The sequence below is a fragment of the Medicago truncatula genome, chromosome 4 (genome assembly GCF_003473485.1).
Source record: "Medicago truncatula cultivar Jemalong A17 chromosome 4, MtrunA17r5.0-ANR, whole genome shotgun sequence".
NCBI classification, from domain to species: Eukaryota; Viridiplantae; Streptophyta; class Magnoliopsida; order Fabales; family Fabaceae; genus Medicago; species Medicago truncatula.
In genome coordinates, this window is record NC_053045.1 from 28,741,829 (window position 1) to 28,767,302 (window position 25,474).

The 25,474-nt window shown below is 35.0% G+C and overlaps 2 protein-coding genes across 2 annotated transcripts; one reads left to right on the plus strand and one right to left on the minus strand.

The window, feature by feature from the left end:
- Positions 1-205: 205 nt before the first annotated feature.
- On the plus strand, positions 206-5,415 carry LOC25492352 (aspartic proteinase 36). The gene is made up of 10 exons (XM_024780437.2): positions 206-721; positions 1,760-1,889; positions 2,006-2,256; positions 2,540-2,767; positions 3,322-3,484; positions 3,638-3,711; positions 3,839-3,932; positions 4,366-4,432; positions 4,656-4,727; positions 5,001-5,415. Exons 1-10 carry the CDS (start codon positions 495-497, stop codon positions 5,177-5,179), a joined length of 1,485 nt encoding a protein of 494 aa, XP_024636205.1. The 5' UTR covers positions 206-494; the 3' UTR covers positions 5,180-5,415.
- Positions 5,416-7,487: 2,072 nt separating this feature from the next.
- LOC25492353 (protein argonaute 5) lies at positions 7,488-13,662 on the minus strand. Its single transcript, XM_013600450.3, has 22 exons — positions 13,087-13,662; positions 12,327-12,541; positions 12,064-12,219; positions 11,843-11,976; positions 11,646-11,752; positions 11,338-11,441; positions 11,007-11,145; positions 10,785-10,901; positions 10,559-10,666; positions 10,399-10,470; positions 10,058-10,168; positions 9,792-9,963; positions 9,594-9,715; positions 9,364-9,501; positions 9,130-9,272; positions 9,002-9,064; positions 8,834-8,897; positions 8,482-8,608; positions 8,314-8,387; positions 8,113-8,207; positions 7,990-8,021; positions 7,488-7,909 (listed from the first exon to the last, which is right to left on the minus strand). Exons 1-22 carry the CDS (start codon positions 13,537-13,539, stop codon positions 7,740-7,742), a joined length of 2,916 nt encoding a protein of 971 aa, XP_013455904.1. The 5' UTR covers positions 13,540-13,662; the 3' UTR covers positions 7,488-7,739.
- Between the last annotated feature and the right edge of the window lie 11,812 nt (positions 13,663-25,474).

Genomic DNA, 25,474 nt, shown 5'->3' on the forward strand with positions numbered 1-25,474 from the left:
GATAGAAGTTGAGCAAATTAAAGAACAGTTTAACCATTTCGAAGAATCGAAAGACTAATTTGATGAATGAGTATAAATTAAATCAAAGGACCAAGATCATCTCCATTTAACATACAGTTCAATTTAAAAATAATATTATTTGATTTCTTGAGTAAAATCTTTCTTCAAAATAGAAAGAAAACAAAAAATGTAACGTGGTCACAATCCCGCTAGCGTTGTCTTGAGACAGAAAGCGTAATCCGTTACAGTTATGTTTGCTTCAAACTTGCAACTTCCACATCTTCTCCCACTTAAAGCTTATACTATTATTTAACACCATCTCTCTCTCTCACACATATTCTCTACGATTACAATCATGAAACACAACCACATAAACAACATTAACAAAAACAACATCAATTTTCATTTATCGTTGTTTTTTGTTTACATATTCCATTAGTTAGTTACTACTTTCTCAATTCACTTTCCTTTTTTGTTTCAACCACCGACACACCATGGTAACCGCCGTAATTCTGTTCACCGTCACGGTGGTTCTCTCATCGACGGTAGCTTCATCTCCGGTAACACTAACACTTGAAAGAGCTTTTCCTTCAAATCATGGAGTTGAATTGAGTCATCTTAAAGCATTGGATACTTTCAGACATCAACGATTTTTGCAGTCTACTACTAGTTATGTTGTTAATTTTCCTGTTAAAGGATCCTTTGATACCTCTAAAGCTGGGTAATTTCATTTTATCAATTTTTGTTTTTGCTTTATTAGAATTTAGAATCATAAACTGCTTGGTTTGGTTGTATTATGTTATTCACAATTATGTACTTTTAGTTTTTTAATTTGGGCTTCAATGATAGTAATTTTATTTGTAATAATAGTTATCGGGCAAAAATAAATAGTGTATGTTTGGTTACATTTTTTTGTATGGGGTGTAAAATTGATTTTGACATGTTTTGAGGTTAATGAGTAGCAAATAAATGTTGGGAAATGAAATGCTAACCGGTGCCTGCCTCGGGGCACCGTTTAATGATACTAAAAAAGGAAATTATAGAGTAGCTATTGCATTGAAAATTGTGTAATTAATCAATAAAAAGTCAAAAAAGTTTCATTTTTTTAGTAATAACTTCCTTTTTTTGGTATCCTTAACCAGTGCCCGGGGCACCATTTAGCATGACCCATAAATGTTTGATTCATGTATCCGACCCCACTTAGTGAGATAAGACTTAGTTGTTGTTGTTGTATGTTTGGGCTTTGGAGGTTCTCTCCTTCAATCCCCAAGAATTTTAAAATGAATGGTTAGTTACACATCGAGACTAGAAATAAAGATAAATGAATGGTGTGTACGAGCGGTAGTGACTTATATATTCAATATATTATCTTGGTTGTCATGACCTTTTAGCCTGTTGTTGCTCACATTCTTTCCCGGACTCTCCAACAAGTGGTATCAGAACACTAGTTTGACTTGATGGAGGAGAGTATGTGGATTTAAGTGTAATGGATCAAATATAGGGATGTGGGACACTCACACTTGAGTGGAGAATGTTGGAATTCAAGTGTGGATGGTTGGTCCAACATTAACTAGGAATTAGTTAAATGAGCGATATATAAGAGAGGTAACTCATAAACACGATATCCTGGCCTTTTAGCCTCTTGATGCTCCCAGTTCTTCTCCAGACTCCCTAATACCTCTTGCTTTACTTTATGTTTTCTGCTTGTCAAATATTGGATTTTTTTAAAAACAAAAATGAAATTTGTGGCTTATTTCAGGCTTTACTTTACAAAGGTGAATTTGGGTACTCCTCCAAGAGAATTTTATGTTCAGATTGATACTGGAAGTGATGTTCTTTGGGTTAGTTGTGCTTCCTGCGTGGGTTGTCCCCAAACAAGTGGTCTCCAAGTAAATCCCCTGTCACTTTCTTTGTTAATTCAATGCAATAAGCCTATAACAGTGAGATCAACATACTTGTGTGAGAGTTGTGAATTTTCATCCATTATTGCTGGATTTTGTTACAGATTCAGCTCAATTACTTTGACCCTAGGAGTTCATCGACATCTTCATTCATCGCTTGTTCTGATCAAAGGTGCAAGAATGGAGTACAGTCATCAGATAGCAGCTGTTCCGGTCGGAATAACCAATGCACTTATATATTCCAGTATGGAGATGGTAGTGGAACATCAGGCTATTATGTGTCAGACTTTATGCATTTTGCTAGTATTACTCAGGAATCTTTGTTGTCAAACTCCTCGGCGCCTGTGGTTTTTGGGTGAGTCTGACATGATTGAAATTAGGTTCATATTTTGACCATGTTTGGATAAATTGCTTAATTAAAAGATAAAATAATGCCAAATTGTTTTCAAATAAGCTATAAGCTGTTTTCCTATTCTATCGTGGAAATAAGTTGAAGACAACTTATGGACATGTCATAAGTTGTTGCCAGAAGCTCTACTAAATAGTCTCACACAAGTACTTATGACAGTAGATAAGCTCAAATAAATCAATTCAAATAGGCCCTTACTTTTTCATATTTATTGGTTTGAATGGAACAGTTGTAGCAACCAGCAGAGTGGGGACTTGACAAAGTCTGATAGAGCAATTGATGGTATATTTGGCTTTGGGCAACAGGGCATGTCAGTAATTTCCCAGCTTGCTTCACAAGGAATTGCACCAAGAGTTTTCTCACACTGCTTGAAAGGAGATAGTAGCGGTGGCGGCTTATTGGTTCTTGGTGAGATTGTGGAGCCAAACATAATTTATAGTCCACTCGTTCCGTCACAGTAGGTTCTTCCATCGGAATAAAATACTACATTTTATCTTTTCTGTACATATAATCGCTGTTTGTCTTCTGATGCTATGGTAAATCAGTGTAGCTAGCTTTAAGGCTTTAATGTATTCAAAGATGACTTTTACCCTTTAGATTATATATTTGATTTTGATTGACACTATTCACCAAGTGTTGACTTATGTTGATTTTCTGTATGAGATAGAAACAGAAAAATGTTAAGTAAATGGAGCTTCTTCCCTTTTTTCTTAGGATCCTAACAAGACAAGAGAATAATATTCCGGATTCTTTTACTAGGACTTTTATAAATGGTGTTTAAGGCACATTTTTGTTAGTTTAGGACTCGTCATGGATTACTTCCTTTTCTCTTTTCCTTTTTCTTAACCAAAATGTGCATTCATTATGGTTTCCTTAAATATTTTAGAAAAGTTGAACAAGAGTTTGAAAGTTTAATATTGTTGCTGTCGGAACTTTGTTTGTACTGAAATGGCCACATTCTTTCATTAAAAATTTAAAACATTTAGATTAACTCCATAGTTAATATTTCAGGCCCCATTATAATCTAAATCTTTTGAGCATCTCTGTCAATGGCCAAATTTTGCCAATTGATTCGGCTATTTTTGCTACATCAAGCAATAGAGGCACCATTATTGATTCCGGAACAACTTTGGCATACATTGCCGAAGAGGCTTACAATCCCTTTATCAATGCGGTGAGTTTCAATTAGGTAATTTGTTTTCGTCCAATTGATTAGTAATGGATATTGCTTTGATTATTCATGTATAATTAGCGGAAATGACATGGACTTTTTTTTCTATGTAAAAGGCTAATCTATATTTTAACGGAAATATTGTTCTTTGTGTAGATTACAGCTGCTATTCCACAATCTGTACGCACTGTTCTTTCCAGAGGAAATCAGTGTTACTTAGTTACCAACAGGTTAACTTCGAACTGTTCGTAGATGTTTAATGGATTATTTTCTGACTTTTTTTCCGGATAGGATGCTGAACATAGAGGATCTTGACACCCTTTCTCTACTTCTTTCTGACTATGCTGTATTTAACAGCCTTGATAGTTTTCCTCAAGTAAGTCTGAATTTTGCTGGTGGTGCTTCTCTCGTTTTAGGAGCACAGGACTACCTTATAAAGCAGAATTATATTGTAAGTTTTTAATTTTCTGAGGGTTAATGTCTTGGTTGCATGATTTACACATTGATTTCAAGTTGGAGTTATTTTTTGTATGGTTGAAGATTCACCATCTATAGTTTGATTTTGATTTCATTTCTGTTGCTAAGTGGCCTAGTGTGGTATATTTAAAGTTCAAATCAAACTGTACTTGGAATTAGTCTGCAATTGCATGTTGTATTTTGTTATAATTGATTAGATTTTGTCATTCCTATGCCTTGCTAGTGCTCTTCTGTGTGCTTTACGAAAGGTATAGAGGGAATTAAACGCTGCTACTCTTTGACATGTTTTTTAATTTTTCATTTCCACCTCACTATTATGAACTTATGGTAGTACTTTTAATTTTTTTTTCTTTCTATGATGAATGTTATGTCACTAGTTGAATGATATAAACATGTGTATTTTACAGGGAGATGGATCAGTGTGGTGTATTGGCTTTCAGAAAATTGCAGGTCAAGATATAACAATTCTAGGAGGTAATGTATAATGCCAGTTTGGAAACTTTACTTTGTGCACTATATCGACACTGATCCTTCTGTATTATATCATGAAATGAGTACGGCATTTGATTGAAGTCTGTTAAACTAATATAATTGAATCTTGAAGATATAATTAGATAGATAGTTCTTATGTTAATTACCAATCAGTCTTCCAAAATATCAGTTTATGATAGTAACAAAATTATTTTTTTTCTGGCAGACCTTGTATTAAAAGACAGAATTTTTGTCTATGATCTTGCTGGTCAACGCATTGGATGGGCTAACTATGACTGTAAGTTTTAGCTGCGCTAAATTATACGCTCATAGTAATCGATACATACATATAGGGGGAGACTCTGATGAGAACATTTTTTTTTTATTACGAGGAATGAGAACAACGAATAATAATTGTCTGATTAACATGATGAAAATCGATGGCTGGAATTATATTTTGTTAAAAATAGATATTAGTGACCTAGAACCATGAGATGCTGAGGTAAATTGTCTATATATGGTTTATCTTCAACATCAGATTCTAATATGTTCAATATAAAATTTAATCTAGGTTCCTTGTCGGTTAATGTTTCTGCATCATCTGGTAACGGCAGAAGTGAGTTTGTTAACGCGGGAAACATAAGTGGAAGCACTTCTTTGCGTGATGGATCTCACAAGTTGATAAAGAGAAGAGTGATCATTGCTATATTCATGCACATAACACTAATATGCTATTTTGTATTTTTGTAGCATGTTAAATTGGAACTAATTATATTCTTTTTTTTTAATATTTATATGTATATTCTCTTGCTGGTATATAAGTGTGAATCGGCAAGTCATGTATCTTTACTTGGATTATTGCCTTGTGCCTTCTTTCTGCACAATAGGTTTGTCAATTAATGTAACTCACTCTTTATCAGTCGTGTAAATTCAATGATCACACTGGTTGAGTCACAAATACAAGTTATACAATTCGGTCTTTTGGAGTTTTTTCCAAGCTTGGTTTCTGCATGAGCATATTGTTGATATCTTTCAAAGTAAAATTATTACTGTAGGATTTGCTTCTTAACAAAATGAATGACAGGTAAAGTTTAGTACGTTTTAACTGCAAGTTATTGGTGTACATTTAGAGAGGGAAGAATTGAGTAGGATATTCTACAGAACTGCTAAATAGTACGAGTGTTTGCTATACGAAATTTCATGGGTGCGTGTAAATACTTACTTTCCACGTACACATCAGTTTCTGCATTTTATTTTTTAAATAGTTTATAGTTCGTACATTTGGAGAAATAAGGGTTCATTAGTTCGCTCTCACCGGTCATCACATGCTCAGTCTTGTACCTTTTTGAACCAGGGTTTCCGTTCATCATATTTACACTGCCTCTGTTTCTGCTTACCATCACAGTTGCCATTGATTCATAGCAATTAGACAGTATTTTATTTCAATTTCATCAACAAGTATTTTGTGTACTTATTGTTTTTCTATATCTTTAGTAGAAGAACGTATTCTGCCAATTAATTGAGGTTCCATTTATTTACTTGTGTTATGATTTTTTTTTTTTAATTGGTTGCATTAGTGCAAGAAAGATTTGAGTCTTGTGATGAACCGGAAACAACTGCAGAATAGAAAAAGGTTAATGATTGTTTAGAAGCAAATGATACCTGTGAAGAAGAAATGCCGCCACCTAGGGTTGGTTGACATTTCTCTTTGAATATGAAGTTATTGTGTATTACATGAATTATGTTAACGTATGTGTTTTGGAATTGCTAAAATAAGTTAAATGAAGATGATGGAAAAAATATTACTTTAGCATGTAGTCGAGCTAGAAAGTATGTGAGTCAGTCACATAATCCGTTGAAGTCAAATCCTATAACAAAAACACAGTGTAAGGCCAGGTTGAATACATGTATGTGTGTGTGTGTGTGTAGATGGAACAATTATAGTTTCCAGTGTTGTTCTTGATCATAACCATGAACTAAGTCCAAGCAAAGCACAATATTTAAGATGCAATAAGAAATGAAGAGGAGGTTAGAACTCCATGATCAAGCTGAGATTATCGTAATCAGAATTTTTTAATCAATATTTGTTGAAGCAAATGGGCATCAAAAGTATGAAAATCTTACATCTGGAGAGCAAAAGCAAAACAGTCAATTTTATGATGCAATGGATGTGGATGATGAAAGTCAATTACGAATGTGTTTTGGGCATATGCAAGATGAAGGGTAACATATGAATATTTTGGCGACGTCATAACTTTTGGCGCCACTTAACAAATAGATATGACATGCCTTCTGCTCCTTTTGTTGGACTAAATCATCATAGTCAATCTATGTTGTTGGGTTGTGCTCTATTGTCAAATGAGGATACTAAAACTTTTACTTGGTTGTTCACAACATGTTTAAAATGTATGCATGGACGTGCTTCAAATGCCATAATTACTTATCAAGACATAGCAATGAAGAATGAAATTGATACTGATTTTCCCATCATTGCTGAGTGCAGTTTTTCTCTGCTGTGTATTTGCTCAAATAACAGTAATGACAGTTTTGTTCCACAATTATAAGACAGAAAGTTGCTCATTACACAGGATGGAAGTTTCTCACCACGAAACTACTGCACAAGATATTCTTCAACTCATTTGCATTATCATTAGACTAGCCTTATTGTCTTGAAAGCTCCTTAAAATCTGCTTGGTGTAAATTTCAGGTTTTTACGTAAAGCAACCTGAATTGTAGTTTTCAAGATGCCACTCATTGTTTTGATATCATTTTACAACAGTAGTTTTCTAAAACCACTCTTGCTTGAAACACATTTCTAATCCATACAAAATTAGGATGTCTTCATCTTCTTCTATTTCAAACTTTATTATCTTGAAGAAGTGTAATGTGAATATTCACCCTCTTAGAGCTTCAATACTTAAAGAAGTGATTTGGAACCCACCAAATACTAACTTTCTGCTCAATATACTCCCATGACAGAAGGTTTAATTTACTAAGTTAATTGCAAAGTATTTATACAAAACTTCGGCTAGCAAGTAAAGATATAGCAGACATAATATAACCATAATTTCAAAATATTTATAACCATAACCATGGTGGAACCATATGCACCATAATTCAAAATATTAACCATATCCATGGATGGTAGCAGCATAAGTTACATGACCAAAAGCTATCTAGTACTTTCAAAACCACATTCAAACCAAAAAGGTCCACCCAAAAAAACAGATGGCAACATAAGTTTTATAATAAAGAAAAAACATGGTAAATAAAGGAGCATCTAAAACCCCTTCCAAACTTGTAACCAATGTCAACAGTAGAACATAACGTCCTTGATATTTTCCATTATGGAGGGCAGTGTCGACACAAAGTTGGTGGTACTTCTGTTGCCACTTGCAGAACCAGAATCAGAAGTGTCAACTTCATTGAGGTAGTAGCGAGCTCGAAATGCCAACAAGTGTGCATAATATGCAGGAGGAACTGCATACAAGGATCAACATTTTAGTTAAATTGTTTCATATGGCTTACAAAAATGCACACAGAATATTGAGTTAACAAACCTATTGACACTGAACGAGTACACCTTGCATAACTGAAAATTGAAAAAAGAAAATATGAGAGGGCTTCTAAAATTAAATGAAAACAGTAGTTTAGACTAGAAAAATAAATGAAAAGGTTCATACGTGTAACATAAGTTATTCGTCAAACTCTGTAACTGATCAGCACTGAAGCCATTTTCATCGAACAACACATGATAATGAGATGGTCGACTAGTCCCCTGAAAAACGAAGACATTCAAATGGAAACAGCACAGAATGGTTAAATGCCAATTGAGCAACTAGTACATACGAGCATATAAAGTTAATGGAACTAGTAAGTATTACTTGAATCCCAGCATGGCTGTTCAGATAAAAATCAAATTCCCTGGGATGGCAAATGGTTGTGTCAACCACAGTTCCTTTGACAAAATTTAAAAGAACGTAATCAGTAAATATAGATAAATTGGCAAAAGAGTACACGCTGCATGCAAGCAATAAAAAAATTGAAAAAACCTGGCATTATATTTCCACTCCGATCTGTCTGGTCGTTACTCGTGGGAAAGAGACGGGTGTGATGTCTCTTTTGGACCACCACAAAAGTAACTCTTGGCAGATAATTGCTCTCTAGTGAAACACAAGCCTGAGAACCAATTTAAAAGTTTAACATACATAAAACTCATGTAATTATGAAAAAACGAAACAATCAATCAAATAAGCAAGAAAAATATTGAGAACTGCTTTATGTTTTGTGGGGCGCAAGTTCAAACCCGCAGAGTCCCTCTACCCCAATCGTTGTGTGAGTGACATCGGCCGCTATGTCCCTTTTAAAACAAACAACAAAAGTATGGAGTTAAAAATGTCATACCTTTCTAATCGCATCCATCTCATAAAGCAAAACCTGACTAAACTGCCCTTCACTTACTCCATCTCTGATAATCACAAATTAATATTGTAAAAAAAAAAAAAAAAATCATATTAAATACATATATAATAAGAAGAACTATTTAATCGTTCAATTAAAACCAAATCCAACCTGTAAAATATAATCCTCGCAGGCTTAGACCCATTTTTTCGATAGAAAGCCAGGAGCAACTCCCTGAAAATTAAAAGAAAAATCAGCTTTGTCTCAACACAAAGAATATAGAAATCCAACACCATTACCTTATCATTCCACTATGCACAATTCCTCTCTGTGGGTGTTCTGTTGTTTTGTACAGATCTTGAATAATTTCTTCCCGATGAGACTGGGCAGAAATAAGTCCCCTATAGTTTGTGACTTGAGGCCAATCCATGGATGCCACCACCTATATCATTCAACAAGCAAAAAATAAAACTATATAAATATAATATATCATAAAAAAGTTGCACATAACTATGCAAAAAGGCAAAGCTTACTGCAGCTATTGAAGGAGACGAATCTTCTCCTGGCTGAGGATGTGTTACATCCGCACCAAATATTATCGTTGGTACATCAGTTAAAAGAGGAATTCTTCTTTCAATGGCATCATACAATACTGTGTTGCGGCCACCAACCTAGACAACCAAGAATGATATATTTAACACTTGGAAGCAATCAAATAAAAATATAGAACCAAACATACTATTTATTGGATAATAACTTGGACCTTAACATTAATCTTCAAAGCCACATTCTCCAGATACTGCTTACTCAGCTTTGCAGCTTGATTTGGTTTAACACATTGAGTCACAATTCCTAGTCTTGTTTCACAAACACGCTTTATGTCATCTGCAAAAAAAACAAAGTAATTTAATTAAGTAAAACCAAACCTTCGAATTTAATTTGGACTTTATAGAAAACTAACCATAAAACCTCCCCTTGGAATCAGGCAAAATTACTATCAACAGTTGCAGTCTATCTTTCGGGTTTGTGCTATTAAGTTTTGCCTTGCAGTTCTTATCTAATTTCTCAAGCTCTTTCTCAATTTGATTTGAATTGGCTGGGGCTATAGGTACCAAAGGATCTCTGTTGAAAATCTGGTACAAGATCCAAACAGGTAAAAGAGGTTGTCAAAATTATGGGGAAGCATATAATAATTATTAAATGAAATAGTACAAACAGACAACATACTATTCCCTTGGCTTGACACATATTAACCAACTCCGCACAAAATTGAGTTGGGTTCAATCTAGAAAAGCTAAGGCAACTCCAAAATTGCACCGTGCCACCATTAACCACTTTCTACAAAATAAAAAGGTCAACATTGATCAACAATTTAACCATTGTCATAGGAAAGAATCTAATATCTAATATTAAAATCATATTAATTTAGATTGTCACATGTTTACATAAGATCAAACACGCAAGTTAAATAAAATTCAAGAGGACCATACGCTTCACAAGCACAAAAGTAAAGTATAAAGACCACAATAATTTGAAAGCATTCATACAAAAAGAAGGATTCATCATACATGTCTAATCATATTCCATTGACCCATCCTGGGTTCAATTTTTGAATCTCCGCCATTTCCATGATATTTGAGCTACAGTTGGAAAAGAAAATTAAATATTATTAAATATCACAAAACAAGATAAATAGCTAAATTTTATTAAGCATAAACCTAGGTATACCATCGGGGGAGGCAAAACACGGGCGTCAACCAATGCAAGTTCCTCCCTTACATTGATACCAAACTCCTTTGCAACTTTGTCTGCGTTGAAACGGTGCTGCGTCACAATCTACCAGGAAAAGAAATGTCAATTATAAGGGAGGGGGGGAAACGCACACAAACACAACCTGTATAAATATATAACTTCTGTAAAAAAAATATATATATTGATATATTATGAAATATACCTTTTTAATATCATTTTCTCTCTGCTGAGGACGCTGACAGGTAGCCCTTAAAAGGTTTGTTACTTGCTCTTCGTTTAATCTTTTGGAGTACCTTTGTCCAGACTCAATTTGACAAAGCTACAAGAAATACATCACAACAGATTTTAGGTCTAACACAATGTCCACAAAACATTATGCAGAACATCAACACAGACACAGACAGAGAGTAGTGAAGAGAAAAACCTCCATTGGAATAAACATAGGCCTCGTGTCACTTCCAGCTTGGAGAGCAGGAAGAAGTGGATACTGTAACACAATTTCATATTTCTCATAGAAATAATCAGATATTTTTTTCCGAGTTACTTGGTCATCAAGCTTGAACCTAAATGGATAACAAATTAGAAGAGTGAAATCAAGCCTAAAGTTGTAAAAATAAAGGTTAGTCATGGACTATACAACTTGCCCCCAAGCAGATCAGTAACCTTTGTAAGTATCACAGATTACGCGCAATTTACTCCAACCTTAAAGGGATCACTAAAATGGTAAGGGAAAAAAAAAAAAAAAAGTTGCTCACATTAGATCTCTGAGGGGCTCTTTTGAGACACCGGTCACCTTGTAACTCCTTATGTTACCTCCGTGAGATGTTCTTACCCTAATACCTCTCAAGGCTTTCTTGATCTGACAGTAAAAAACATACATGAGTTCGCTTATGATAACCAACTCTAAGACTTTTAGTGTTGGAAAGAAAAGGAAGAAAACTAGACTTAGCATGAAATGATTAGGAGACAAACGAGTTATAAGTAGTTCATGGCTCATTTTCTGTCACCTCATTAAATAAAAAAACATAGCATAATATTAAAAATAAAAATCCATCACAAATACCTTGACACGATCTTGATCAGACAGTGGCCTTGAAAAATTCAACTTAAAATTCTTAGAAATAAAGTCAGTCACACGAATCGGTTCATAAAAAGCCCTCGAAGAAACATCTGAAACAAAGTATCACTAGTCAAAGTCTGAAACATAGATTCAAATGAAAATACTCAAGAAGAAAAATATTAGTAGTGTAGATGTAATACCAATATTGAGGGACAATCCCATCTGCGTGGGCCTAAGGCTTTGATAATAACCTCTCCAATACTCGGTCCCACCGCCAAGAGGCCCCTGTGCCCCCAAACTGGGAGAGAAAAATGACCTCCCTGAAACAGTATACCTGAAAAACAGTTTAACGATTACAAACATATCACTTAAAACACAATCAGCGAAACCAAATAAAGAACACAAAAAACAATATTGCTACATTTCAGATGGAGTTGCCCGCAAAGCAATATCAAGAGCTTGTATGGTTTCATAAGGACAATCTAGCTGCAAACGACGGAGAAACTGAGTAAGATGGTTCAGGTCCGTCTGTGAAGCAAACTTAATTGTAACCTTAAACTCGCGTTCACGCTTTTTCCTGTGACAAAAGATAAAATCAGCAATCAGCAATTCATAAAATACATCAAAAGTAGTGGCAATGTTAACAACAAATTCTTATAATTAACACATTTTCAGCGAACTCACTTGTCAGAACCAGAAGAGGATCCTTTGTTCTCATCAACCAAGTTAATCACAAAAACCTTCGAAGTAAAGGGTAAAGGACCAGCAGTAAACAGACTCTTCCTCCCATCATAAGCAGGAATGCGATTCCCAAGCATGGACTCTTGGTGCATTTTCACTAACTGGTTGATAACATCCCTCGACACTTTCTTTGAAGTAATCTCCGGCGCAAATGATACCTGAAAACAATAACCAAAATTTTCAGCCTCTCTTAACCGTAAAACATTGTAACTTACTGGCATTATTGTTTCAAATTAACATAACAAACAGAAACAAAACCTGAACACTTCAAATTTGAGTTAAAAAAAATACATCAGCGCAGTCAAAATTTTCAGTCTCAGAACTTCCATGACACTGTTACTTACCAGCTTCATTTTCCAAACCAAGCTAATAAACAACAACAGCAAAAAAAAAAAAAAAAAAAAAAAAAAAAAAAAAAAAAACTGAGACATGTTTCAGATCGAACCTAATAAACAAAACCTTAAACAACATGTTTCAAATCGACGTAATAAACAAAACCTAAAACATGAACACTTCAAATTTGAGTTCAAAAAAACAAGTACGAGAATAATCAAATGTTATTACAAAAAAAAAAATCCATGAACGTAATCAAGAAAAAAAATTCATAACACATTGTTAAAATTCAACATAATAAACAAAAACAAAAACCTAAACACTTAAAATGTGATTAAAAAAAAACGCATGAGAAAAATAATATACTAACATCGTAGTGATGAAGATCCTTATCAACAACTTGCAGCTGGAAATGATTAGCACGAACTTGAATTTTCCTTCCTAATCGACCGATACCAGGTCTGTTAGGAAACCTCACCGCCTTCTGAGACGACGGCGCTGAAGCCGCCGCCGGAGTCGACTCTAAAGTAAGCTTTTCAACCTCAGAACTCAGCACTTCAGTAGAAACCGTCGCCGAAGCCAGAGCCGGAGATGGACGCGTTGGAGCGGAACTTGAACCAGCGACAACCGGAGCTGCGGTTGATGAAGCAGCGGTTACCGGAACCGGAGAGGGAACAGACGACGGAGATGGAACGGTGTGTCCACCGCGTGAACCACGACCACCACGTCCTGATCCTGCAGCATTGACGGATGACTGTGAAATTGCCGGAGAAGGTTGATTCCGGCGAGGATCGGGATGGTTAGCGCCACCGCGACGAGACATTGCGATGAAAAACGGTTACAGGAGAGAAAGGGTTTAAGAGAGAGAAGATTTTGTGAGAAATGTGAGGAATGAGTGTGAGAGTGGGTTTTATAAAGAGCTACTTCTAAGAGAAGGTAACTATGTGTATGAGAGAAGTGGGAGAAAGGAAGAAAAAAGCACCTATGGAAATTTCAAAAGTTTTTTATTATTTTTTTAAATTATAAATAAATATTACAAAAATGGAATTAGCGCGTCGCGCGTTGATTATTACGGAATTTTTTGTTACGGGTAGAGAATAAAGGTCGTTTAAGATATCAACGAAATATTTTTTGTGTTGGACAAATGAATATCAACGATTAGTATGCTTGCTACCTGCAACCATAATCTTTTTATTTTTAAAGTTGAATAAAAAATAGTTGCAGAAATATCATTTTTTAATAAGATTTTAGCTAGTCATATTTTGAGGTAAGGAGTCTTTGTAGTTGTTTGGGGAAGTTAAATTTGATTTTCTTTTAAAATGTGAACATCGAGTGATTTTGTAAAAATAAAAAATAATTGTGAGGCAATGTGGTTTTGCGATACTCCTCATTTTAACAAAAACAAAAGTGAAAAGTTAACTTGCATCTTTGAGACTTAAGTTAAAAAATTAAATGTTGAAATTTTTAATTTAAAATTATGTATTCAATGTGGTTTTGACCAATACTAAACATTCATTAATTGGGTTAGAATCCTTAAAGATTAAACTAGAAGAATGGAAATCATTTATTAATTGACCCAAAAAAAAAATTAATTTTTATAAGGGTCGTGTTAACTTGTGCCCTTAAAACATGTTAAGATTCTGTAAATGATAAATATTTATTACAAAATATTAATTTTTAATATCTAAACTAATAAATTGGCACAATTTTCTAGATAAAATTTTCATTTTAAGTTCCTTAACATGTATCATAAGAGCACAAATTAACATTTCTCTTTTTTTAATTATAATGGAAATCATTTATTAATGTTAGCATTTATCATCATTTATTTTTTTTATTTTTCTTCACATATTTATTATAATTTTATATTTTTTAAGGAATTTTTATATTGGTATTTTTTATATTAATATTAAATATGTGAAGAAAATAAATAAAAAATATGATCAAGAAAAATGGGTGTATTTAGAGCTGATATTGTGATCAAAATATGAACAATGTGACTAACATTATTAGAGCATTTTTATCACATCCTAGCCTGCATATATATTTAACTATTTGTACTCTTTAATTATTAATAAAACGGTTTAAGTTTGTCTTTGTTAAAAAAAAATTGGCAGTGTTAATGAATTTGACGTAATTATATGAAATCATTGAACTGCTTATTATTTTTTTTAATATCAACTAAAAATATGAAAATATAATAAAATCAATTTTTTAATAGGAAAAAATTAATTTAATTAATATATTTTACTTTTTCGCGTGTGAAACAAATAAATGATATCATATTGTGTGAAATAAATTTATTTATTTCACACAATATGATATCATTTATTTGTTTCACACGCGAAAAAGTAAAATAAAATTATATAATTTATTATCATATATGGATTAAACACGCAGTATATGATAAGTTCATATCCTATCACTATTCTAGCATATCTTTAACTTTATTTATATCTTTATATAAATCATTATCCTATGTTTTCTCTATTTTACCATGTGCATCAAACGTGCGCATTAGGTATTATTATTTTTTTTTTTAACAAATCAAAATGGAATTATATTAACACAACAGTAGCATTTTCCAAGCACAAGGTGTGCCTAGGAAACTACTACAAGATACAAAGTCTTACAGAGTCTAAAATAAATCGAATCTAGCAGTGATTAGTCAAAGCCTAAACATGTCATAGGACTTGACCACCACATCTGAGTACCATAAACAAACATGGCTTTTTTAGCCTTCATCCACCCTAATGATAACAATTTAATCTTATCCAACAACCTCGGGACGTCCGTTACAACATTATTAAACAGGCGGTTATTACGTTCGTTCCACACAATCCAAGTACACAGAATCCATAATAGATGCAGAAAGGAACGTTTAGCTTTACCAACACCTGTCAAAATCCAGATTAGCTGCAGAAAGGAACTCTTGAGTGAACCCTTTTGCTACGAGACGAGCTTTCTAACGCTCGATAGAACCATCAAAAAGAGTCTTTATTTTGTACACTCATTTGCAGCCTACAAGAGTCTTATCAGAAAGAGGATCAACAAGGTCCCATGTGTGTGTTTTCTCCAACGCCTGCAATTCTTCATGCATAGCCTGCTGCCAATGAGGATATGTAGAGGCTTCCTTATAGGATTGTGGTTCATGATGGTGAAGCATAGTGGAAAAACAATGGTAATCACGAAGATAAGGAGGTGGATTTCTTACCCTCGGAGGAAGCTCAATGGTGGGAGGTGCAGGATCAGCGATCAGAACAACGTCATCAGGAGTGGATTGAACATCGGAAGGTGTTGGAAACTCACTAGAAGAACCTGCATATGTCTCAGAACCTGCATGTTTGTCACTAGGAAAAAAATCGACATCAGGGTTAGTAAAGAGAGGAGTATAGGTAGACGGGATTGACTTAAACTTTGATAAGGAAGAGAACATTATATGTTCCCAAAAGACAACATGACGAGAGATGCGAATGCGCTGAGATATTGGATCCTAACATTGATAACCTTTATGTTCAATGCCATAACCAAGAAAATAACACAGACGAGCACGAGGCTCAAGTTTTGTATATTCATGCGGCTGAAGGAGGACAAAACAATCACAACAAAACACCTTAAGTGATTTATAATCCGGTGTAGTGAGATAAAGTTTCTCAAAGGGAGAGACATTACCAAGGACAGAGGAAGGGAGACAATTGATTATATGGATAGTAGTAAGAGCATCTTCACCCCCAAGCACGTTCTGGACAAGAGGCTGGGATAAGCATGACACGAATTGAGTCAAGAATGTGACGATGCTTTCTTTCATCACGACCATTTTGTTGAGATGTGTATGGACATGAAAATTCAAACAAGGTACCATGTTCACTAAGTAAAGACAAGAGTTTAGAATCACGATCTTCCATGACATTATCTCGCCGAAAAAATTTAACAACTTTAGAAAATTGTGTTTGAATCATTTTGGCAAAATTGATATAAATTCGAGGAAGCTCGTGTCTATTTTTCATCATATATATCCATGTAAAGTGAGAATAATCATCAATAAATATAACAAAATACCGAGAACCTCCCATGGTAGGGGCACTCTTTGGTGTCTTCATTGACTTTGATGAGGATATTGTGTGTAGGAAAAGATTAGATGTTGCTAACATCCTCATTTATACGACAAAGATGGGGAGAATTGATGAGTGGATTAATGTTATGGTCATGGGGGCTGAGTTCCATGTTTGGGTGGTGGAGGGGGGGACTGTTGTTGACGAATGGGAGGGGAGTATGGAGGAGGATTTTGAGTTTTCGAAGGGAAGGGGAGGAGTCTGGGCGGAGAAGAACGAGGAAGGAAGGCCGGAGGAGGCGAGGGAGGCGGAGCAGTTTGATTATGGGGAAGAGGATGGCGACGAGACAGACTCTGCATAGTCCGTACGTTTGTGTTCAGTTGATGGAGGTCTATCTTTTAGGTCAAACCTAGGTAGGGCAATGCAAAAGGAAAGTTTGGATGTGACTACCGAGGCTATGCAGCATGGGGGAATGAATTTTGTTGAAAAGGGCTCTGATGACCCTCTTAGGGAGTTACACGTGGATCAACTTGCTCCTGAAGGCTTGCGGTTGGCTTTAGAGGAAGCAGACCTAGGACATGTTGGAAATTTGGGGGAAGAAGGTGAAGGCTTAGTGTCACGTGGCATCCAGGGGAGTTGACATGTGAGGCCCACCTGGACCTTTCAAATATTAAGTCACATGAGGAGGCATCTGGAAAAGAGGTTTTTGTTATTGAAGATGAAGTCAACCTAGTGGGGCCAACAACTAAGGGCTTGAAGCATGTGTTGGCGGGTCGGGTGCTAGAAGCAAATCCAGTTTGTGTTTTTTCGGCAGCTGGGCCTGTTGTTCCAGATCAGGCCTTAGGATTCTGAATATACATCTCTGAATTCTCAAATCAGAAGGAGCTGGCTTTTAGGAGGAGGTGCAAAAAGAAAAACAATAAGAAACAAAAGTCTAGTGCCTTGGGTAGCTATAAATGCTTGAAATTTGTGAAGGTTGTGCAAGAAGGGAAGGGGGTACTTAGGAGGAAAGAAGGGATAGGGGTTGGAGGCAACAAAGAGCTCGCAAGGAACAAGAGGGTGGTTACTGTAGAGGAGGCCTATGGTGGAGTTTTTGTGCGAGATGAGGTGGAAGAAGGTAGCGGTTTGAGCCATAGTCAAAGGGAGCCCATTACCACGTCGTTGCCAGTTTCGGGTTTGCAACTCATTTTGGAGGAATCCGGGTCTTTGGTGCCAGAATCTCCTTTAGCACAATTATCGGAGTATAGTCGGAAGGCCTTGGATGCTTCCTGGATTCACTCTCTACAAAGAACAAATGGTTTGATTTTTTCGGTGCTGGATAAAACTATGGCCACTAAACTTGCGGATTTAAAAGACATTGAAGAAACAAAATATGGTTTAAGGGGGCAAGAGGTAGGTGATCAATGATTGTACTCTCCTACAATGTTAGAGGTTTGGGGGCTCAATATTTAAGGCCTGAACCCTATAATTAATCGGGCTAAACGGGTCGGCCCATACGGCCCGGTCCTTTTTGACAGCTCTACTTCCTAGACCGTATTCTGACTAGATCCAATCTTGTTTCTCGGCAAGTGTTAACTCCTGGGGAGCCTCGTGGCTGTGCTTTATGTGACCATGGGGACGAGACCACAACGCACATCTTCCTTCATTGTGAAGTGGCTTCGTCAATTTGGCGTAAGATTATGGATTGGCTAGGTATTAATTTTACGAATCCGCATAATTTGTGCTCACATTTTGCTTGCTGGAGTGATGTGACAACCCCTGGGCGCTTTTTGAAACCGTTTTGGCTGATTTGGCACTCGGTGATTTGGTTAATTTGGAGGGAAAGAAACGCGAGGATTTTTAAGAATCAAACTAAGACCGTCAACGACTTGGTGGATGATATTAAGGCTTTGTCTTGGTGTTGGGCGTTGAGTAGGTTAAGGATTGCATCTTGCCTCTTTTATGAGTGGTGTTCAAATCCGAAGGAATGCTTGAAAAGAAGATGATGGGTGGTCTGCTATGTTTTTGGCGCGAGTGGTTTGACTTTGTTTTATGTTATCTGCAGTTGATAGTGCTAATAGCTTGGCATTTGTTTCTTTTGGTCCGGCTGTTTGTTTTGTTCCTTCTTTGTAGGATTTTTTTGGCTCTTTAGGTGGTGTGTTGTTAGTCATCAGCGCCTGTTAGGAGTTTTTTCTTCTACTGCCAGTTTTCTGGCCACCTTGTATTTTTAGCTTTTTGCACTGCATGTGGAAGGCTTAGTAGGTGTTTGGTTGCACAGTGGAATTTAATAAACGTACGTTACAAAGCCTAAAAGTGAGTTTACATTGATAAACAAGTGTTTGGATGTTTTTTTTTATAAATCAATTCTTGGGTCCAAACTCAATTCCAATTGAAGCTACAAATAGTAGCTTCTACGACGGTGTAAATCGATTTTGATAATTTAAGTTGCCCGGTTCCCCCAACTGCCCTTCCACGTGTGTTTTTTTTTTTTTTTAATTATATCCTTATATTATTAGTAATTTGTAATGGAATTGGGATTTTCAATGCATGCCGCCTGATTATTTTTTATAAGCAATAAAATAATAGCAAACGTGTGTGTGCAAATATGCTTAACTGGTGTACCAACGTCTCCATTTAAAAAAAACATTATGCTATATTTTGTTTTTTAAATTGACACTGTGTTATTACCTTTTAATATTTATGTTTATCATCAATTTAATATTAATTTTTTTTTGAACAAGCCAAAATGGAATTATATACGAAATAGGGTAGTTCCAAACGCACAAGGTGTGCCTAAGAGACTACCTCAGGAACCAAGAGTTACAACGATTACAAACAAAACACAACATAAAAACATTAGCAAATACCCAAACAAACAAGAGAGCTTGACCACCACTGCTGAGTCCCAAAAACAAAGGAAGCTTTTTTAGCTTTATACCAACCTAGAGACAGCAGCTTAATCTTATCTAGTAAACAAGGGATGGGGGTAACAACATGATTAAACATACGGTTATTATGTTCATTCCAAACAACCTAGGCACATAGAAGCCATATTAGTTGCATAAAAGAACGTCTAGCAACACCACCAACTGTCAAAATGAGTGAACTGTAAAAAAATGATCTGAAATAGGGTTAATAGGCTTTTACCCCCCTGCCATTTGGGTGTCTTTTGGTTTACCCCCTATGGAAAAAACTTGGAGATTCCCCCCTGTAATTTAAAGATTCTTTGCTTTACACCCTCAAGGTAGCTGACTGTTCAAAGTGTATGATGTGGCACGCTGATGTGTTATTTTTTTAAGTTTTGATTTTTTTTTAAAATTCCATATGGCATACATGTCATTTAATCCAATTAAATTTATATTTTTAAATTATTTTTTCTTAGAAAAATAATATGGAATAAAAAAATTTAAATTATTTTTTAAAATTTATATTTTGGAATAAAATTTACGAAAAAAATATCTGAATTTTTTCTATTTTTGAAAAAAATCTGAATTTATATTTTAAAATTTTTTATTTTTTATTTTTTTAAAAAAAACAAAATTAAAAACATTATCATCTTCATCTCTTTCTCTTCTCATGTTCATCATCTTTCCAAACATAAACTCAAACCCTAACAACCAAACTTTATTACCCCAACAAATCAAATATCCAATTATCAACAAGTACAAATATACCCAACAACACAACAAAGTAGCAGATCCAATCTTTTATTCTCTTCTTTCTTGGCAGCTCCAATCCATCCAATTTATGGATCAATCATCAACACAACAATTCAGATCAATAACACAACAACAACACATCATTAAAAACAACAACACATCATCAACAACAACACAAAAATAGAAAGAAAAAAAAACTCTCAATCTCAGCAAACTCTAAATCCCTCAAAACAGCAACAGATCAACAACAACACATTCAAAACTTTCATTAAATTTATCCAATCCAAAAAAAATCAACAAATTTTTTTAGAAAAAATAGGGGAGAGAGAGAGAGAGAGAGGAAGAAGAAGAAGAAGAAGAAGAAGAACAAGGGAGAAGAGAGGGGTACGGGGGAAGATATTTGAGAGAAGAGGAAGGAGGAAAGCATGAAGAGAACAGGAAGGAGGAAAGAAAGGTTACGGTTGAGAGAAGAGATAGGGGAAGGATGGTGTTTTTTTTTTTAATTAAAAAAATCCTAATGGAATAAACAAAAGTAGAAAATAATTTTTGTCAAAATTTTTTTTTGGAAAAGAATTAAAAAATTCCACGTCACCCACTGTCACACAGTCAACATGTCAAATCATCAAATTTATCCAGTCAGATGCTGACTGTTGGCTGTAGGGGGTAAACCAAAGAATCTTTAAATTACAGGGGGGAATATTCGAGTTTTTTTTCCATAGGAGGGTAAACCAAAAATCTCCCAAATGGCAGGGGGGTAAAAGCCTATTAACCCTCTGAAATATTATATGTGTCCACCCCATAGCAACCAATCCAATCTCGCACCAAATGCCACAGAGAACCAAAAGTATCACACAATAAAAATAGATGTCGTGCCGATTCAGGATGACCACAACCAGCAACACACGATGACATGTCAGGCGTCAGCACCCATCTAGCAATCAAATTTGTCCTTGTTGGTAAACGATCACGGATGAGCCTCCACGCAAAAACGGAAACCTTCAAGGGAACCTGTTTGTGCCACATCAAATCCATAGCATAGTCGGCGACCTGAGGTACCTGAGAGATTAACAAACTATATGCACCTCGAACTGTGTATCCACCAGATGGGTCCGGAAGCCACACCCAGCTATCTGAAACATTAGGATTCAAGGAAACATCAAGAAGTAAAGTCCTACACTCATCAAGCAACTCCTCCTCCCACTGCCATAACCTACGTCTCCACCTCCACACCTCCCCCCACCGCTCCGAATCAACAAAGAGCAAGTCGGCCACGGATATAGACTTATTCTCTGTTAACTCAAACAACCGCCTAAACCGCACACAAAGAGGAGCCTCCCCTAACCACCTATCAGACCAAAACGAAGTGTCAACCCCATCACCAACTCTCCTCAACACCTGATCCTCAAACCACCCGCTACCACCATCGCCTACCCTATCCCTAAGTCGCCTCACCTCCGACCACCAGCAAGAAACTCTTCGGCCCCCAACCTCCAACCTGCCACCTATTTCGCCATACCTGGCGACTAAAACCCTATACCACAAACCACCTCTGTCCACCAACATCCGCCAACACCATTTTCCTAACAAAGCTAAATTAAACTCCTTCAATTTCCGCACCCCCAAACCACCAAACTCTTTTTTTAAACAAACAGTTTGCCAACATAACCAAGAAATTTTCCTATTATCCTCACTCCCCACCCCCCCCAAAAAAAAAAAAAATTAATTAACAAAGATTCAATAGAGGAGATTATACCTGCTGGAGCTTTGAAGAATGAAAGTGCATAGACAGGCAGAGAGGTCAAGACAGATTTGAGTAGAACCAAGCGACCACCAAAAGAGAAAAACCGACTATTACAACCCGACAGTCTAGATTTAATACGATTCACAATAGGTTCCTAGAAACACAATCTTCGAGGGTTACCACCAATAGGCATACCTAGGTACAAGAAATGGACACTTCCTACTTTACAACTCAACACGGAAGCAGCTTCATTTAACCAAGACGACCCAATATTCACCCCCACAAGCATACTCTTATGAAAATTCACTTTCAAACCCGACATAGCCTTGAACAACACAAGGGTCGCCCTTAAAGCACGGACATTGGCCCAGCTTTTAGAACCTAACAATAAAGTGTCATCAGCAAATTGGAGGTGAGAAACAACAACTGGATTAACGGCCCCAATGCTGTAGCCAGAGAACAATTGAGCCTCAACTAAAGATTTCATCACAATATTAAGACCCTCCGCCGCCAACAAGAACAAAAAAGGATATAAAAGGTCGCCTTGTCTTAACCCTCTCTTCAATGGGAATTCATCAGTTGGACTTCCATTAACTAAAACAGACGCAGTGGCAGTGCTGACACATTCTTTGATCCATTTTCTCCAAAGAACAGGAAAAGACATGCAACCCATAACAGAATCTAAGTAACCCCAGTCCACCGAATCATATGCCTTTTCAAAGTCTACCTTAAACAACATAAGCTCTTTTTTAGATTTACAAGCGTCATCGACAACTTCGTTAGCAATCAGAATACCGTCCAAAATTTGTCTATTCTTGACAAAAGCCGACTGAGACTCTGAAACAACAGAACCAATGACCCCCCCGCAATCTATTAGCTAGCAGCTTAGCCAAAATCTTATAAAGACTTCCCACCAAAGAAATAGGACGAAGATCATTGAGCTTCTGAGGACTAGCTACTTTAGGAATGAGAGCAATGAAAGTAGTATTGATACCTTTGGATAACTTCCCATTGCGGTTAATTTGTTTGTGCTAGTTTGCTAATTTAATATTTTTATCATCAATTTAATCATAAATAAATAAAGGATAAAATAAACAAATAAAGGAGAAAATGAAATTTAAAATCTATATAAAACATGTTAAAATCCATTTTGGTAATTTACATATCCAAAAGCAATTTTGACACAAAATATCCAAACAACAACTTTTGTATAAATCACTTCTACTATGAAGTATCCAAACATAAATCACTTTACACTAAATTCACTTTTGATCAAAATCAATTCAATCAAAATCACCGCAGAACCAGACACACGCTTAATATATATATTATGTTGTTTAAAAAAAAAAAACTTTTTTAATTCATTGAATAATTAATATAATCGATCATATTTATTTGTCAAATTCATTAATTATCTAATATATTTAAAAGTTATTTTTTGTTTATACTCAGGATTTTTTTTAACAATTCAGTCAAAATTCATTTTTTTTTTAATAAAATTAAAATTGCATTGGAAAACTTTATGCCACATTGTGCAGGAAGGAAGGAACTAAGAAATAGAAAAGCCTCATCCTTTGCAAAGTGCGATTACGAATAAACTTTTTGGCATATTACTCTGTGATACTGACAGTGACAAACAGAAGGCAGACCATGATGACAAATAGTCATGCTGCGTAGGCGGCTCAGCTCATGATATCATAGGTTGGCTGGCTAGCAAATCATTCAGGGTCACAAAACACAACATGGAGTACAGTGTTTAACATACTTACGAAGAGACACTTGTACTTAAAGTGTTTGGTTTCAGTTTTAATTTTTAAATGTTTTAAAAGTGATTGTTGTATTTAAAGTGTTTAGTTTCAGTTTCAAATGTTTTAAAAGTGTTTTTGAAAGTTCAGTTTTGAAGTACTTCAACTTTGAGAAATCAATTTTGATGATTAAAAACAATTCTGTTTAAAATTATTATTTATAACTTTTAATTTTAAAATTGATATTACTAATATACAAATTTATAAGTATATAACTTAAATTATTTTAATATGATTGTATTAAAAAACAAATTATTTTTATATAGTTTACTTTTAGTTAAAATGAATTTTACGAAATAAATTCACTCAATTAATATTTATGAAAACTGGACCAATCATACATCTAAAATGTTAAAATACTACAAATTATCTTATCAAATTTCATTTTATTATTGAAAAATAATTTGTTTATGAGTGTGTCTAAATTCTATAAATTTGGTTTTGCGATCACAAAAAACTATCTCTTTCAAGAGAAATACTTACTTGGTCACAATGAGTGTTTATGTACGTACACAATGAGACACTTGTTTCCAAATTTTATTTTTTAATATTAGAAAAAAAATATTTCTTTGTATGTGTGCCTAAACATTAAACATATATTTAGGGGTGGGCATGGTTCGGTTCGGGATTGGAACTGTTTGCTAAATTTAAAATAATTGAACTGCTCCGAACTGAACATAACTGTTATTATTGGTACCGTTAAAAAATATAAAAAAAATGAAATCAAATTTTAACTATCGAACTGTTCCGAACTGATGAACCGAACTATTTCGAATCCAACTGAACTGTTTTGAACTGAACTATTTTGGTTCAGTTTCAGAATTATTGGTAATGGTTCAGTTTTTTTTTTGTTTAATTCAGTTCCGTTTTTTGATTTTTTTAACCCATGCCTACGTATATCATATATGGTCTTCTGACCGTAGAAGATTAGCTTCCCTTTCAAATTACTTCCTCCGTCCCTTAATAAATGACCTAGTTGACAATATGCATTATTGACTTGATATACTTTGACCATACTTTTCTACTAATTCACAAAGATAAATAATATCATGTAAGATGTTGTTGGATTCGTCTCAATGAGTATTTTTAAATATTAAATTTTTATAATTTTTTTTAGTAGAGAATTGAAAATATCAAAGATAAAATATATGCATTGATATATGTGTCAGAGTCAACTAGATCATTTATTTAGGGACGGAGGAGTAGTTAACTACATTGTGGACTCCACCCCCATACATTTAATTCCAAAAAATACTAGTTTTAATATTATTATTTTTGGTTACGAACTGATCTTGGTATGTTTGCAATCAGTACGACTAACTAAAGTCTCTAGTACTATTTCGTTGTCACTCACTTCACTCTATCTGATAGAAGGAAGGAAGCGAGAAACTTACTCACTCCATACACGCGCTTTATCTAAAGACAAAATACACATATATGTCATTGTCATTGACTCATTGTCCTTGTAATAGATAGTAATATTTATACAAGATCCTCAAAATTTTAGATTAAAAAAGAGCCT